At 34.7% G+C, this 14,578-nt stretch overlaps 2 protein-coding genes across 2 annotated transcripts in view; one reads left to right on the forward strand and one right to left on the reverse strand.

Moving 5' to 3' along the window:
• Window positions 1–14,578, forward strand: part of LOC146996608 (uncharacterized) — a 269,060-nt gene that overhangs the window by 48,591 nt on the left and 205,891 nt on the right. The gene's annotated exons all lie outside the window — the stretch shown is intronic.
• The window catches only part of LOC118198448 (putative NADPH-dependent quinone oxidoreductase VAT1L), a 68,750-nt gene that overhangs the window by 44,554 nt on the left and 9,618 nt on the right, over window positions 1–14,578 (reverse strand). The window contains exon 2 of the mRNA XM_085821246.1: window positions 8,321–8,450. Within this exon, the coding sequence (XP_085677372.1) occupies window positions 8,321–8,450 (130 nt within the window). The remainder of the gene's footprint in view (window positions 1–8,320; window positions 8,451–14,578) is intronic.

Below are 14,578 nucleotides of genomic sequence, written 5' to 3' on the forward strand. Positions count from 1 at the left end.
TAAATTTTTGTTCATTTTTCATCGGACTTGTGCATTCATTTCATAACGAACCCGTACGCACGCAACAATTTTTGGTGTCAGAAGTGGGATTTGAATGCCAATAACAAGAGGGATGGAAGAACAATTGAGACAGCTCATTACTGCTTTTGCTGCTTTCCAAGAAAAGATGGAAGCTGGCCAAACATCTTTTAAAGAAGAAATTAAAGAGAAAATGGATGCTGGTCAAAGGTCCGTTAAAGAAGAAATGAAATTGGGCCAGGAATCCCTCAAAGGAGAAATGAAATTGGGCCAGGAATCCCTCAAAGGAGAAATGAAATTGGGCCAGGAATCCCTCAAAGGAGAAATGAAATTGGGCCAGGAATCCGTTAAGGAAGAGATGAAATCTCTTAAAAATGAGATGAAAGCAGGTCAGGACGAAATGAAAAGAGAAATTACCTGCGTAATAGAAAATAAATTTGAGGCTATGGAAGGCAGAATAGACGCGGTTGAAACTAAAGTTGGACATATAGAAGAGAGAGTTTCTGCCGTCGAACAACAAATTGATGATAGAGTTTCTGCTGCCGTCGCCAAAGAAGTTGACAGCCTAAAGAAGTGCATAGCGACGGTAGGAAACAATTCTGAAGGTTTCAAATTTTTATCGATGCCTGCTCGTTCCGTTCTGAAACTATCTACATATGATGGGAAGACCTCCTGGCAGGTGTATAAGACACAATTTTCTATCGTTGCGGATGCGAATGGGTGATTCCCAAGCTAAGGCCTGTCATCTCTCCGCTTCTCTGAGAGCAGACGCAGCGGATATCCTGCAGACGCTTCCCGAAATCAAAGGCTAGATTTCGAAGCTCTATCCGGCGCTTTGGAGCTGCGCTTCGGCGAGAAATGTTTAAAAGACTACAGCAGGCTCCAATTAAAATCTCGTCAACAGAAGCCTACCGAAACACTTCAGGAGCTCGCCGCGGATGTTGAAAGGCTGTCCCATCTCGCCTTTTCGGAATGCCCGACAGAAACAAGGGAAATCCTGTCCTTACAATACTTTATCGACGGCATCCGAGATACTGAAATACAGAAAGCTCTTCGAATGGCAGATGTAAAGGACATAAAAAGCGCTCTGTTGTACGCCATGAAGTTCGAGGCAGCCCAGCAAGCAACTAGTAGAGATCGCTACCCAGTTAGAGCTGTGCGAGTCCATGAGCCAGTGGATCAACTGATGGCTCGTTTAGATGATTTAGCCAGACAAGTCGAAGATTTGATACGGAGTAGGAGCGAGAAGAAAGTGGCTGTAAGGTGTTGGAGATGTGGTAGTGAAGGTCACCTAAGACGGAATTGCAGAACACCCCAGGGTACGGAATATAAAGCAGATGATTTTACCAGACAAGTCAATGGCTTTAGACGGAACAGAAGTGAAAAGAAACTAATTCTAAAGTGCTGGAACTGCGGAGTTGAAGGCCACATACGAAGAAACTGCAGAACACCCCGAGGTACGGAAAATAAGACCATTTCCCAGCAACAACGCAGTAAACAAATTAGTGACCATATCGAGGAACGGAGGTTGCCAGATAGTGAAAAACCTTGTTTTGAAGCTCTTAAAATTTATACAGTGAGTGGCAACAATAACGGACTGTCCATCAATGGAAATATCGATGGAGTTCCTTGCAGTATGATCATTGACACAGGAGCTAATGTTACCATCATTAGGAAAGATTTAGCTGAACAGTTTAAAGATAAACTTATTTGGACGCCATCCTGTGTTACCCTTCAGACTGCGTCTGGTGACAAGATCAACATAACTGGGAAATTAAACGTAAACATCACGTTTGGAAGTGCCGCCTACCATCACACGGCATATGTGGCGGATATTACAGATCCATGCATATTCGGATTGGACTTTTTAAGGAAATACAATTTTTCCTTAGACTTGAAAAACAACAAACTGCTTTCAGGATCTAAAGACATGACTATCCATCCTAAGAACCTCACCTGGAAATGCCGACGCTTTGTCCGAAAGAACCAGCTCGAGAAACAGCCGAAATCATGCTAGGGTCGAAAAGAAACACCAGACTACCAGCTATTCTCCATCTCAGATGCTCTTCGGTCGAGACCTTCGTCTGCCTTGTGACCGCCTGTTTCATCGCCGTACGGATGCACCTTCATCGCCTGAGGAACACATCCAAGATGTCAAGGCCCGTTTTGAAGTGATGCACCGTTCCGCACGAAAGCGAGTGAACTTGGCGACGGAGAAAGTGAAGACCAGATACAACACGAGAGCTGCTGGACATAGATCCAACGAAGGAGACAAGGTGTGGTTGTGGAACCCGGTTCGACGAAAAGGAGTCAGGCCTGATTTACAGTCACCTTGGGATGGTTCGCACACAATCCTAAACAGGCTAAATGACGTCATGGTTCGGATCCGTGAGTCTTCGAACTCTTACGACAGGTTAGCTCATTACTATGGCCATAGTACGTAATGTAAATAATTGTAAATAGTATCAGACCATGGTCCTTTTCGTTTATAAATGTGTATTTAGTATTTGATTTGTATTTAGTATTTGTTTTGTATTTAGTATTTGATAGCATTTGATTTGTTTTATGTATTGCATTTATTGTTCATGTTGTTTATTATAGTAATGTAATGCTTATTAATGCATTTATGCCACAGTTGTAAGTTTAGCTTCCTGTCCAGGGATTGTACTGCCCGGGACGTGCAGTCCTTGGGAAGGGGGCAGTGTTACGAATTTGCTATTTCAAAAGCTAATGTTAGTTCAATTATAAATTAAATGGTTTTATTTCTCGCGCAGTGCAGCGCGTGACGAATATTAAAAGAAAGCTAAGCCGGAAAAATTAAAAATACAAGAGCGCGTGCGTTAAATAAATAAATATCTCTTTTTGATTTCGAGAAAGTACTGGAAAATTCTAGCGCGTGATTTTAAAATCTTATAAAAGGAGGAAAACATCTCAGTTCGTAGTAGTTGCTTAGTTTGTTGTTGTTTAGAAAACTGCTCTTGTTGATTGTATAGCGAATTCGCGGATTAGCGTTCTTTAGCTGTTTTGAATTACGTTCTATTGGATATTTGAGTAGTTAAAAGAAAACTACTGTGAGATATTGTAATACTGCATGATAATTTGAGAAAATTTAAGCATTTTTGTTGTGATAATAATAAATTTTTGTTCATTTTTCATCGGACTTGTGCATTCATTTCATAACGAACCCGTACGCACGCAACATTATTATTATGTTTACAGTACTATTTTGGGAAATCTTTAAATTCGGTTTATTATATTATTATGTTTACAGTACTATTTTGGGAAATCTTTATATTCGGTTTATTATATTATTATGTTTACAGTACTATTTTGGGAAATCTTTATATTCGGTTTATTATATTATTATGTTTACAGTACTATTTTGGGAAATTTTTGTGTTCGGTTTTTATATTACTAGCGGAAGTACCCGATGCCAGTTACGATTCAGAGTAATGTATCTAACAACAGTTAGAACGACACCGCTGTAATTCGTTTCTAATAACAATGCAAAAATACGATTCATAGTCATACATTTTTCAGTCTGATGCGATATGAAACCCACATAATATTGAGAAATAAACTAATTCTCTCTCATTATATCAGCAACAATGTCACGCAGTTTTAATGATGTTCGTCTTTCTAATCAAATGGTCGTAAGCTCAAGTTCCATGCAATATTTCACCTAGATTCAGTTTTAGTCCATTAAATGTGGCAGAAAATGGATGATAATTGATCAGAATCAATAATGCAAACAAACAAACAAACATATAAACAGACATTCTTTATATATAGATATATATATATATAGATTTTATAAAACTTAACACATTTTTTATTAACAAAATCTACGATTTGAAAGCGAGCAGTGGCAACACTTCTCGAAATAAAGCAGATTTTTATCTCCATGCGAGATTGTTGCCACTCCAAAAAATGAGGGAAAAAATCAGCGTTTTCAGAGTTTTTATTTAATATCTGTCTGATTTTAGCTTTTTTTTTTTTCTAAAAAGGGGGGACGGCAACCTTTCCCAGGTCCCAGAAAAGGAATTGTACAAAGTTTGGTGACGATAGGCAGTGACTGAGTTAACCCTTTGCGGCACAGTGTGTCCGGTTTGGACACACCTAAAAATATCCTTTTGTACGCACAGAAAAATTGAATGAAAAAGGATTTATAGGTTACTCTGAACCTTCTTTATTTATAGTAGATGGGAGCTCAAAACAAAACTCAATATATTTGAGCCATGTTTAGTTTTTAAGAACCTCCTTTTTCAAAGAATTCTTCCAGTTTTTTTTAGGGTATAAAAGGAATTGTTTGAAAAGAAAGTTCTATGTTTTTTTTGGCTGTATGCTAATCTCCTTATTATATATTAATTTTAAATTTTTACCTTTGAAATCCTGCCTAAAATCAAACGGCGAACCGTAGGTGTGCCCAGACCGGGCTCACCGATAATCTAGGACAACTGAGAGTCTGTATTCTTTGTTTCTCCGCATCTCATCGGTCAGTTCATTGACCACAATGCTCGTTTCAGTACTCTTTTCGAAGCTCTATTCAATCAGTGTGTGGGCACACCCACAGAATTAAAACGATAAGTGCTATCTATCTTCACAAAATTTCACTTAGACCTCTAGGCCTAATTAGACAGCCTACCTTTTTTTTTTTTTTTTTTTTTTTTTTTTTTTTTTTATCAAAACTCCAATTTTAAAAGGTAGCGTGCCGGAAAGGGTTAAAAGGTCTTCTAAGAAAGCATAGCATGAAAGGTAGATAGCTCTAGCGGGCTTTACCATAATCCAAATAATCTTAGGAACCCATCTTCGTCATTCTGAACAGCCTACTTTAATAATTGTGACTAACAGGTTTTGGATCTTTCTAGCAACTTATACTACGGCGCATAAATTGCTGTTTCATGCATTTCCGTTGCCTGTTGCATTTGCAGCTATTAATGGTTGTTGTTGTTTCTAATCCTTCTGATCAGGTGTCCGAGCCCTTTATCTCTACCACAGACCACCCAAGAGAAATTTTGGCCGGGCAGTATTATAACAGCTTAAGTGCCTCAAAAAGGCAATATGCATTTCCAAACATCTATGCTTACGCCACGGTTTAAATTTGGGTCCAAGGCTCCCTTATCACCATGCAAACAAGGCGGCGCCGTTAGCTATAGCAGTGACTATGATATCTGAACTGTTACTCAAATGTTGTTTTTAATCAAATTGTACGAAGCAAAAGAGATTCAAGCATCAGAAATTTGAATTACAGTACAACTCAAACTATCCGAATCTCTGATTATTCGAATCGCTTTCAGAATTTAAGAAAAACATTAAGACGAAAACGTTTCGTCGTTTATCGCGGCTTCACAAAGAAAACGCGTGTTATCGTTAGCGGATAAACTAAAAATCATAGAGCAATCAAATAAAGGAGTTACGGCTAAACAATTGGCTGAGATGTACAGTGTTGGACAATCAACGATTTTAAGCATAAACAGGAGCAAATGGTGTGTGGTTAGTCATACCCTGGATTTCAAATTTTAAATGACGACGAACTTATTGAAAGTGTCGTGGAAGAAGATGACTTTAATGTTGAAGTTGAAGCAGACACGGGACCATCAGCTAGTGAAGCGTTGATGGTGGTGTATTTAATTATGGCAAAGCTCACTAGGGCTATCTGCCTAAGGGGAGGGACGCCTTCGTGGAGGACTTTCTCAGGGAAACTGGCTAGTATACACGTTACACATGAGGAAAACCACGAAAATGCCCATGTAGCCAGCCCGTTCGCGGGATTCGAACCTCGGACCGAACTACCAGTGGTCAGCGATTTTACTGCTCGGCCGCTGGTGGGCCAGTGAAGCGTTGAAACTGCGTTCAAGTGGATGGAGCTTCAACCCGAGTGTGATCACGTGCAACTTCTCATTGTCAGCTATATAACATGTACGTCAAAGTGCTGTCTTTTCATTTTAATTAATTAAAACCTCTTTTTCTTTAAAAATAGTTTTATTCTCCCATTTTCAATTTACAGTACATACAGTAATTAAATAAAGTGCATGTAAACGCTTTCTTCGGAAAAAAATCCAATTATCCAAATTTTTGATTATCCGAATGGTATTCGGATAGTTGGAGTTCTACTGTATATACTTTGTTTACTGAATCTCATTTGTATAATCTTAATAAATGTAGGTGCATTAAAAAAATTGAATTCTTATGTTTCGGGATTTGGGTATTAACTGATATCCCCTGATACACCGCCAACCACATTGTTACATATTTTGAATTTATTTAGCTGTTTTTAGTAGAATTTGTAGTTAAAATAGTTTTACATTCTCGTGCAATGCAGCACGAGACTTATTTGAAGAGAAAGCTACGCACGAAGAATTAAAATACAGCAGCACGCGCATTTAACATTTTAATAAATAGATATCTCGTAATTGTATTTTTTTGCTATCCAGAAAAATTGAGAAAATACGAGAATGTTCTCGTGCATGATTGAAAAGCTGAAGAAAAATCTCAATTAAGTTTTTTATTAGTTGTTTACTTAGTGCTGTTATTCACTGTAGTGATTCGCGGTGAATCCGGATTACCTTTTTCTCTGTTTTTGAATTGAGTTCTAGTCAACTAGTTTAAAATATAACTACTGTGAGATATTGCGACATTGTACCAATATCTCTGAGGAAATCTCAGTATTTTGTTTTATTTTTTGTAATAAGAATAAATTTTATTCACGTTTCATCGGACTTGTGCATTCAATTTATTACGAACCCGTACACATGCAACAATGTAATGGCGCTTTTTGGCGATCATATATCTTTTCGGTATCAACCAGGATCACCCCATATACCAAAAATGTTTTTAGTTGCCATTTAAAATATCTTACCACTTTATGAATAAATTATATTTATCAATTGCAAACAAATATTTTTTATGAAGTTGTGGCATAATTATGGTAAAATAAGTCGTATGATGTTATGATTTCTTTGTTTTATATATGTCAGGCCAATTTATTATTTTCAGAACGTGTTTTCAAAACACGCAATAAAAGAGTTTAATACAAAATTTCGGTTTTTAAAGAGCAGATTTTTTGCTGTTGTCTGTACTATTTAAAAAAGTTTCTGTTTGTTTGTGGCATTATCTCCTCCAGAACGGCAGGGATTTGAGCTTCGAGAGAAGTACCCCCAGATTGCAAAAATTCGTGGGAATCCATTTCGACAATTCTCATCTTCGTACGACTTTAAGTAGCTGAGATATTAATTAAAAACTCTGAAAATGCTAATGTTCTCCCTCATTTTTCGGAGTGGCAAACAGTCTCGCACGCTGGAGATGAAACTCTGCTTTATTTCGAAAAGTGTTCCCACTGCTCGCTTTCAAATCGCAGCGTTTCTTAATAAAAAATTTCGAAGTTTTACAAAATATGAAATAAAAAGCATTAAATATATTATTCCCGATTCCAAAAATTCGTAGGAAGCCATTTCGATTATTATCATCTTTGAAAGACTTTTCAAGATCAGCCGAGATATTAATTAAAAACTCTGAAAACGCTAATTATCGCACTCAATTTTTCGAGTGGCAACAGTCTTGTGAGCTGGAGATAAAAATCTGCTATATTTCGAAAAATGTTGCCACTCCTCGCTTTCATATTAAAGACTTTGTTAGCAAAAAATTTGTAAGTTTTATAAAATATGAAATGAAAATAACATTGTCAAACTTTAAACATATTATCATTATTATACAAGGTCACGTTCTGATATTGAAGAAAGCACGTGATTGCATGTGACGTCATTGCATGTCGAAATTTTCTTTATTAATTTTCTTAATTTATTCATTTCAAATAAATAGCTGCTGTTGGTAACGTTTTTGTTTCAGGTTAGTATTATTGACACGATATATTAACGCTATGTTAATTCATTTATTGATACTAAGAAAATGTTATTCTATTACATAAAATTTAAGTTATGACGTCATAAGTATTAACATGAAATGCCAAAAGTTCTTGTTTCCTGGTTTGGCAATTAAAAAGTATTTACGAATTAGTGCTTGGAAAGAATGAACTGATTTTATTCTTCTGAGGCTTCTGTATATTTGCTTTTCAGGGGTACTCGGACTTATAAATTTTGCTTTGGCTGCAGCCCGCTAGTTATATCCATACACCTTGCAAATAATCTATATTTTTTGGCTGCTGTTGTTTGCTTGTCATCATCTGGAAATTAATTATTCGTATATTTTTAACAGAAGTTCAACCCAATAAGTAAAAGCCACACCTATTTTTTATCGCAAAACTTTAATAACTTAATTGCTGAATTGAAGTAGCGTACATGCTTACCTTAAAGTCGGTCACACCTTCTCCTACGGCTTCTACGGTACCGGCACACTCAAATCCCATGATGAAAGGAGTTTTTGGAGGGTTGTCGATAGCTCCTTGACGAACCATTAAATCAAGGAAGTTTAAGCCGCTAAAAGAAAAGAAAATATATATTAAAAGAAATCTGAAAGCTTTCAGATTTTACGTTAAGCCCAAAGCAACGGTTCTTTTAACGTTTTGTGTGTTATCTTTATTTATAAAATATCATGTTCTTCGCACTTAAACCATTAAATTCAGACACAATAACACGCTGAATAAATACTAATTCAGAAGGCAAACAACAAAAATCAGCGTTATCAATAAAATTCCGAGTTCCATACTCAAGGGCCCCATTCCGGATGTGAATTCTTGGGGTATTTATAGGATTCCTTGCCAGTGTGGTTTGATTTACATTGGCCAAACTAGGAGAGCCTTAAAATTTCGCGTCAAAGAACACGAGGCATATGTTAGAAAAAAGGAAACACAGAAGTCTTCTGTTGCTCAACATTGTTGGTCTGAAAATCACACTTTCAAATTTTCTTCTGCCAAAATTATTCAAAAAAACATCTTCCATTGGAGAAATGGATTTTCTAGAGGCATTTCACATTCAAAAAATCTTCCTTTTCTAGTTAACGATCCTAATTCCAATCCATCTTTGCCTTCAGCCTTTAAAGAAATTATGCTTTAGTTCTGGTTTCATCAACAGATAGCGCCACTTGCTTATTCTTGTCCAGGCTTTCTTATCTTATATAATCATTATTTCCTATCTTGTTTATTTGCGGTTTTGCAGCTGAGGATGGTGGTTCGGTAAAACCATGGAAACTAGTCCTATGAAAATTTTGAAAATATAACGCTGATTTTTGTTGTTTGACTTCTGAATTAGCATTAAATTCAGTTCAAGAGCAATATCGCAAATATAATCTTAACATGAGCATGTCTTTAGAATTTCCAATACACAGTCTTGCGCGCTGGAGATAAATTCCTCCCCCCCTACAATGTGGCCATTGCTCGCTTTGAAATCGTAGAGTTTCTTCATAAAAAACTGATAAATGCTTTACAAACTATGAAATAGATAATAAAACAAATTTCAAATTTGGGCTTCCAGATGCCCATATTCGAAAGGAGGACTATGCTACTCAAAATTGGATGCGTCTCGGTACCGTTGTTTTTTCACAGTGCGAGAAACATACATACATTCATGCAGATTCGTCATTATTTAATTTCCTTAAATATAATCCAGGGCTTTTACATTTGGTGGCAAAAATTTTAAAAGTGAAAGGCTGTTTATAATGAACTGATTCAAAATACCAAAACGAAATTGATAGACCTTCCGGGAAAATTGCCTTTTTGGGACTAATAAAATGCGAAATTGAAACAAGAATTTGAATGCACATTGCTCTTATTTTATTAAGAGCTATTAAATTCGGAAATTGATAATTTACATTTTTATTTTTTGAGAAGTTCTTATGTTAAATACAAAAAAAGAAACTATATGGGTGATTTTTAAATTTTTAAATATTTGATAATTTTTAAGCTTAAAAGTTGAATTTAAATTCGATAATTTCATAAAATTCATGTGATATGAAACATTTCTTAAATATCTTATTTTTGAAGGTTACTGATATTTTAAAAAATTATTTTGGTTTTAATTCTTAACTTGAATATTATTTATTTTGTTTATATTTCAGCGATAGTGCTTTTTTATATGTTTTTGCAAGATTTCAAAATTTTAGCATTTTATAGCAAAAAGTACTTTAATCATTGAAAAAACTTGAAAGTCAATCCGAGTTTGTTAAGGTTTTCTTACTGCAGGTTTGCCAGTCTGCTCTTTGACTCACTCCTGCTAACACAATTTTTGTTGTCTTTTAACCTTAATAACCTATTAAAGCATCGCTTTCTTCCCACATACACCATATAAAATTCAAGAGCAAAATCACAAAGCATTTAAAAACAGCATATCTTTAAAATTCTAGACAGACTGTTAAAGGTGGCAATTTTTTTTTTCTGTTCGGTGTATATTTCTTTGAAAACTAGCAACTCGAGCGCCCAGCCGAGTTATCATAAGAAAAAAGAAGTACATTGTAGAGTTCCTCACTTTGTAATTTCGAAGTTACTGTTGGAAGTAAAGAATCTTAAAGCCGAAGCTATCAAAATTCTAACCGAGTTATCCCCTTAACGTTAATAGACTGCGAAACTATCCAGGGCCTAAAGTAAGGCCGAGCGTGATAATAGCTTACGAGAGAGTAGCCTAAAAAGGCGGACGCGTGCAGCCAGAATACCTGGTATCTCTCTCACTAAGACAGAAGATCTTCGCGGTTAAATACCGCTCTTCCTCTTTAAGTATTCAGATGTGATTCTTAAACTACGTTCTGGCCGGAAGTAGTAAGTTGAAGTTAGGAATCGATAGGAAAGGAACATTAACTCAAAATTTAACTGTTAATAAAATTAACATAATCCTTACAATATAATAATTTTAATGAGTCCACCTAGAGACGTTTCATAAAAATATGAAATATTTCTAGTTGGACATCTTATGATTTAATCAGATCAATCAGATTTAATCTGATCAATCAGATTTAATCTGATCAATCAGTTTAAAGAGAAGGGGAAAATATTTTTAAGAACTGCATTTATTGCTTATCAATCGCTTCATTTGCAACTCAGTATAAAATGGATTAAATTTGAAAATTAAATATCTTATGCGCTACTGAATAGCAACATGCTGGTGCAAGGCCCACTAACGATCGAGCAGTAAAAGCCTCTTAACACTGACAGTTCGGTCCGGAGTTCGAGTCCCTGTAAACGAACTCCTAGGTGTATTAGGATGTTTTCGTGGTTTACCCCATGTGTAACGTGGATATAAACTAATGGCGGAGTACGTAATAAATAACAGAACTCGCTGGTGCATGGAGATAATAAGTATTCTGTTTGAGGCAATGACAACACATTGCTTTTAAATAACTGGATTTGTGAATTGAATCTGAAAGATAAGTATCTTATATTTTGTCGAATGGCAACAGTTGGGCGCTAAAATTAAAGACAGAGACAAAAATTAATAAAAAATGTTAGATAAATGTCTTATTTCGCATTAAAAAACAGTAAATATAAGAGAAAAAGTTTAAATTTTCTAAAATTTATTTTTATAATAGTATATAAAAAAGGATAAAATAAAAAGATATAAAAAGATAAAAATAATTATTTTGAACGAAGATACACAAAAAGTTGTTACGTTTGTACAAAATATGGATTAAATCAAAAACAAATTCGAAATTCAAAATTCAAAATTCAAAATTCAAGCTTCGAGGTGCCCACGTTCGGGTGAAGGACCACGTATATAAAACATTTGGGGGCTCTAGATGTCGTCAGTCTTTCACAGTGTGAGGATACATACATACGTACATAATCTTCATTATTTAATTATAACATTATTCTTCATTAAACTGATATTTCACATTTATAAACTAATCAAATTTATGTTTTTTCGCCATGGTTAGTTGAGATCAAGTCGCTCTAAGTGGATGGTGTTTTTTACTTCCTTGTACGAAGTAAAAAGGAAGTATTGTAATCGCGAAAAGTTTCAGGCAGCATATTTCAACAAAAATATCCATTTTGACCGCTATCGAATGCAATTTAACGATGTTTTTGCGTGATATCTGTACGTAAGGACAGATTAAAATACTCATTTCCTTCAAAAAATTATAAAACTGCTTTAAAATTGATTCTGAAGAGAATTTTTCGTGGCGTCTGTACGAACGTATGTACGTACGTATCTCGCATAACTCAAAAACGAGTAGCCTCAGAACGTTGAAATTTTGTATATAGGACTGCTATAACATGTAGATGTGCATCTCGTATTTTGGTTGCAATCGGCCGTGCCAAACGTATATAAATATATTTATAAATATATCCACTCTGTTACCCGGCTCAGTGATCTCAGTTTCTTTACTCTTATATGGTTGTAAATTGTACATTTTTTGCTTTAAAAATGATTGAATTATGTTGTTTTTATCTTCCGGTTAAAGTTTTTATGCCTTTCGTAATTCTGGAAGTAATATTTGTACAATTATCAACAATTTAAAAGCTGTTTAAGGGCGGTTAAGTTTTAAATAACATGGCGGACATATTTGTTTACATTTGAATCAGCAGAATTATAGATTTGTTGCCAGTCTAGAGACACTAAGCTTCGCAACACAAAAATAACGCCTTCATTTATTATTGCGAATTAAATCATGCTTAATCCTTTCTGGAATGTTTTCGAGGAAATATGTATTTAAGATTTACTTCGTAATTTTTAATACAGGTATTTTGAGTTTTTATGTATTTTTGCCTTGTCGCGAAGTGAAAACTGAATTAATTGAATGAGAAATACTCAATCGTCTGTGAAAAACTGTTTCTCTTTCGTTTTGTTTGCTTAATTTCTTTCATACATCGTTCTAGCTTTGTTATAGTATTTGAATAGAACATGTGGCAACGATTAGATAATTCTTTAAATGATATACATTTTGTGCATTCTGAGTTATAATATGAACGAAATATAATACTGTTAATTAAACCTAACGCCAGAGTTTCGCTATGTTAAACAAAGTGAATTTTAAAGAATGCATTTATTCTATTGTGGTTTATGCGCCTGTCGGCGAAGTAGGTTTAATTCAAACTAATAAGTTTAAATAAAACGCAAGAAAAAATGCGTATAAATTTAATATTCCGTACAAAGAAGTCATGTGGTGTACACATCAGATTTTTTATATTACATTACCAGAATGAATCGCATGAAATGGCAACTTCCGTTTCGTGTTTCAAGGCATCTATCGTCTCTAGGTGGTTAGCGTAACACTTAATGTCTATTTTTCAGCTAAATGCATGGGACGTAGCAACTTCGAGGGTTAATTTAACACTCAAATCATAATTTTAGCTAATTTAATAATAACTATATAATGTATTAATAATTAATTAGCTTAATAATAATTTTTTATAAAGTTCAGAATGTCGAATAATACTTTTCAGCATTTATTTTGCATAAATTTTAATAGTAATCTAAGAATAATAATAGAAATTAAAAATGAAAGGTAAAAGTCAGGGAGAACTCGAGGATTTACTAGATAATTTTTGAAAAATTTTACATTCGTGCCCATGGAAATTCTCTGAAATTCGCGAAACTCCATGGAAAAATTACCATCTTAATGTACCAGTCAGGAACACATATAATCTAACTTATCTATAATGAATAAATAGTGGCCTAACTTGTTAACCCTAAACATAATCTCTACATATAATAAAAGAAAGAGTCTGTGTCTTTCGTTCGTGCTGCGTGTTTCATTCAACTGTATATTGGACAGCTGACTGTTGAAAATCAGCACTGTTGCCACTTGGAAAAATGAGGCGATCATTCTGTTCATTTTTTAAATTTAATGTTTCTCTTGGATACTGAACGTTTGTGGAGAGAGGGCAACGTGATGTTGGTTAATTTATTTATTAGGATAATTAATATTTGTATTAAGGGATATTGCTTATTTCATTGTAATTTTGTTATATGTAATACACTTTTTTTTTAAATTTGTGGTTTTTAGTCCAAAGATGTGGTTTTTTAGTCCAAAAATAGTCCCTGAAGGACTATTTTTTTCCGTTTTGTGATTTTGCGTTGAATCACTATAAACGGCGAATCATTTTTGGAACTGTTGCCACCAAATGTTAGAATCCTGCATTATATTTGAAGAAATTAAATAATGAAAAACCTGCATAAACGTTTGTATATTACTCGCATTGTGTTAAAACAACGGTACATAGAGCCATCGAATTTTTAATGACGTAATCCTCCTACGAATATGGACACGTAGAAGACCAAATTTGAAATCTGGAATTTGTTTTATTATCGATTTCCTATTTTGTAACACTTTAACGAATTTTTGAGTAACCAACTCAACAATTTAAAAGCAAGCAATGGCAACACTTTACCGGAGGGGGGAATCTTTTTATCTCCAGCGCACGGAACTGTATATCAGAAATTCTAAAGATAGGCTCATTTTAAAATTATTTTGCGACATTGCTATTGAACTGAATTTTATGCTTTAAGTGCAAAGAACATGATATTTAATAAATAAAGGTAACACACAAAACGTTAAAAAACGCCCCTTTGGACGTAATTTAAAATCTGAAACTTTTATGACTTTTTTTTTTTAATGAAGTTGTTCTGCAGAGTAAAATTCTACGCAGTTTTTAATTTTAACGTTTGATGTTCTCTTC

The sequence above is a fragment of the Stegodyphus dumicola genome, chromosome 7 (assembly GCF_044657685.1).
Source record: "Stegodyphus dumicola isolate Sdum_Otavi_A_Nest chromosome 7, ASM4465768v1".
NCBI lineage: Eukaryota > Metazoa > Arthropoda > Arachnida > Araneae > Eresidae > Stegodyphus > Stegodyphus dumicola.